At 38.7% G+C, this 3,400-nt stretch overlaps 1 protein-coding gene across 1 annotated transcript; it reads right to left on the bottom strand.

Moving 5' to 3' along the window:
• Positions 1–900: 900 nt before the first annotated feature.
• Positions 901–2,985, bottom strand: LOC122808659 (epidermal differentiation-specific protein-like). The gene has a single exon (XM_044079632.1). The coding sequence runs from the start codon at positions 2,922–2,924 to the stop codon at positions 1,887–1,889; it is 1,038 nt and encodes a 345-aa protein (XP_043935567.1). The 5' UTR covers positions 2,925–2,985; the 3' UTR covers positions 901–1,886.
• Between the last annotated feature and the right edge of the window lie 415 nt (positions 2,986–3,400).

The following is a 3,400-nucleotide window of genomic DNA, read 5'->3' as shown; positions in this document are numbered from 1 at the left end:
CACTTATATCTTTGATACTAGAACATGTGTTAGTGCTAACCAAAATGCTTCCCTCTTAAAATTAAGTCCTACATCATGAGGTGCATGAAGCATGACTTATTGCTTCCACACATGCAGTCAGTGTACAACTGCTGTCACGCATACATGTAGTCAGTGGGGTGTAATTTCAGAAGAATTACCCACATAATTAATGGTCGCAAGCTCTGCATAAGTACATTTTGGTACCAAGTTACCTACATTCTTTGTTTGTGCCTTAAACGACAGAGAGATGGTGATATATTCAATGTGTTTTTGCAAGAGACAAACCACCATATACTCTCCATCTAAAAGGCTACACCTCACACCCCCTAACCACCTCAGTGAAAAGACATAGTCTATTTAAAATAATTTTGACTCACTTGCAAGGTAGCATAATTTTACAGGTACAATGAAACAGTATGAGAACTTGCAGGGGGACTTGCTCCTGTAAAATCTCTTGCTCCTTGCCACCTATCTTACCATTAATTCACTGGAGGTTTCATTTGGTTGGTGCAGTGCAGTCACATGGTACTACTATTGTAATCACTGTGTTGTGTTATACTATCATTATATTTGTTCATGCTTAAAGCTGCATGAAAATTAATAGAGACAAGGGTTCTGAAATAATGATGTTTATAGTTCAGCTCATGAAGGAGCCCAGTGGCAAAATATTACAGATGTTATAATGATATAACAAACAAGAGTTGTTGTTTGGTTTATAGTTCAGAAACAGAGCAAAACATAGGTCATGATTACACACACACACACACACACACACACACACACACACACACACACACATACACACACACTCTCTGTCTATAGTTCCTACCTGTTAGTTATATCACATAGGTATATCAACAAATAATTCTCAGAAATAAATAGTTGTAATTCAGAGTTAATTTTATTAGTAATCAAGCCATTAGGTTGGAGCAGTAATTTGTAATCACATTGCCGATTGTAAAATAACATCAAAACAGGCATCTCAAAAAAAGTGCAAATTACTGAAATCTCAAACTAATCAATTATGCCACAAAATGCATAATATTCTCTGTTTTAGATAACCAACCCATTAAGTTAATAATGATTGCAGATCAAATGATCTCCCCTCCCTCAAGTTATCATTAGATTTATTGCATATAAAAAATACACTGGCTCACAGGACAGAAGCAGATTCCAAGAACACTTTTAATCTAGGATGTTGGGTAACAGTGAGAGCAGACATGTAAAATGTAAAAATACATGAATATACAGTAGCAGCTGTTGCAGCATGTGCATCAGTCACCCTAAATGGGCGACATTGTTTCATTTTCTGATACTGTTGCACTATTAATAAAAGTAAAAGTCTACCCATAGCAGTTCTGCAGAAAGATTTTTGCACGCTGATATCACTTCAGTTATTAAAACTAAAGGAAATATTAACAAATATGCAAATTAGATTACACATCTTAAATGATTTACGAATATTTTATCAGGAAAAAAAATCATATGCAAATTCTTGCTTTACACCAAACCTGATAATGGTGATTTTAAAATGTAAACTGACATCTGACAGAAACATTAAAGCTCATTATAGGTGCACTACCAAAAGATAGATAAGGTAACATATTTTAAAGATAAAGTGTCAGGTCTGCCTGCAGTGTTTTAAATGTTGATAAAACACCCCCTGCAAATCAGAATTAATCTAATGAAACAGCCGTTTGCCTGTTTAACTTTAAATCAGCTCAGGACTAAAAGTTTAATTTAATGCATATATCTATGTGTTTGTAACCTTTTGCAAGCTAGGCTACTGTGCCTGTTAAAGTGTTGCAATGAATAACGATCGTTTGCTAATAAATATGCCAATAGCTCTAGGGATGTTTGTCAGCTTAAGAGATTTTAGGCAGTTTCTCTAATGCAAATTCATAATCGATGGAAGTACCACCTTCACAGCGGTACTCCCCATATTCAGTTTTAGTTGTACTTCCGCTAGTGATTGTTAATTCTACAGGAACAGTGAACGATTCTATCTTTTCCATTATGTATGTTATTTGCTTTGTATGTGGGGGGATAGTGCATGGCAAATTCACTTCAATTTTTTTCCTATTAGTAACAGACTCAGTTTTCCCTTTCTCAACAGTAAATGTATTTGAAACATTAAATGATGATTCAACACCTGCTGACGCTATGCCAGCATTTACATTTAATGAAAACTTAGTCCCTACAGAAATGCTAGTCTCATTTTTGAATGTGAATGTCTCTGTGGTACTGGTTTCATACTCTTTGGTTAAGGTGGTGGTGTAGGTTTTCTCAAAATCGGTTCTATTCACGCCAACAAACTGATCGATCTTTTTGACAGATGTATTTCCCGTCTTCAGTTTGTCCCATTGCAGTACAGCTTTTATCACAGGTGCGCCTGCTTTCAGGGGATAGACGTGCGACACTTTGTCATGGAATCCACCAGTTCCATAATCTGGAGCTCTTTCTCCTGCCCTGGCCAGCCAAAACCAGCCTCCTCGATTCGGATGCTCATACAGTGCCCAGGCCCCTCGCTGAACTATGTGAGAAGAGGCAATGTCATTAAAGTCCCCTTTAGTAAGATCAGCTTCTTCTTTGAACACTCTGCTTCTGCCTGCATAGTTTGGATGCTCATAAATAGTGATCTCTGGGTGTTCCAGGTCCTCGGTGATTAACTTGAAGGATGAAATTGAATCTTGGCAATCGATCCATGAATAGTTGCCTTCTTCAAACACCTGAGCCCATCCGGTGAAATTAGGGTGTTCGTAACTGACCCAGGGCTGTCCTATTACCTTTAAAGACGATATGCAGTCATTGAAGTTCTCCAGTAACAGGTTGGGTACACTATCAGTAAATTCTCTGTAAAGCCCCTTGAAATCAGGATGCTCGTAAACAATGATCTTACTCATGGTGATCTGGTGATCTGGCGATCTGGCTCTGCTGATGTCTGCAAGGACTGGATTGGAGACCCTGGAGATGCTCCTGCACAGCGCTTGCAGCGTTTATTTATACTGTCCGCGCGCAGCCTGTGCCCGCCTGCTGTGCGCTGATTGGTTACAATTATTAAAATTAGGGCGTGTTCTTAGAACGCAACCGCGCGAAGTGGGAGGTTCTCAGATCAGGCAGGTGGTGAGACAGGCTTTGAATTAGGGTAACCGCCTGCTACATTTGTGCAGGAAAGTGAGTACTGGGGCACTTTGCAACCTCCGAGAAAAAAGACAATTTAGGAAAGATTTTTGGACCCAAATGTTTCCAAAAGTTATTTGTAACAGTTGCATAAATCAAACCGGATCCCGAATATAATAAGTAACGGAAACAGCACAACTTATGCAATAGTGAGTGCGCTTTCGTGTTTGGTTAGAGAATGAGCAAAGTGCCCACCGTT

This window comes from Protopterus annectens, chromosome 8.part0 (assembly GCF_019279795.1).
Source record: "Protopterus annectens isolate FY-2018-M chromosome 8.part0, PAN1.0, whole genome shotgun sequence".
NCBI classification, from domain to species: Eukaryota; Metazoa; Chordata; order Ceratodontiformes; family Protopteridae; genus Protopterus; species Protopterus annectens.
The sequence above is the reverse complement of the archived record's forward strand: the minus strand, read 5'-3'. Positions and strand labels throughout refer to the sequence as shown.

Bases quoted from the DNA above. Each gene is read 5' to 3' on its own strand.
- LOC122808659 (XM_044079632.1), bottom strand. From the start codon at position 2,924: ATGAGTAAGATCATTGTTTACGAGCATCCTGATTTCAAGGGGCTTTAC.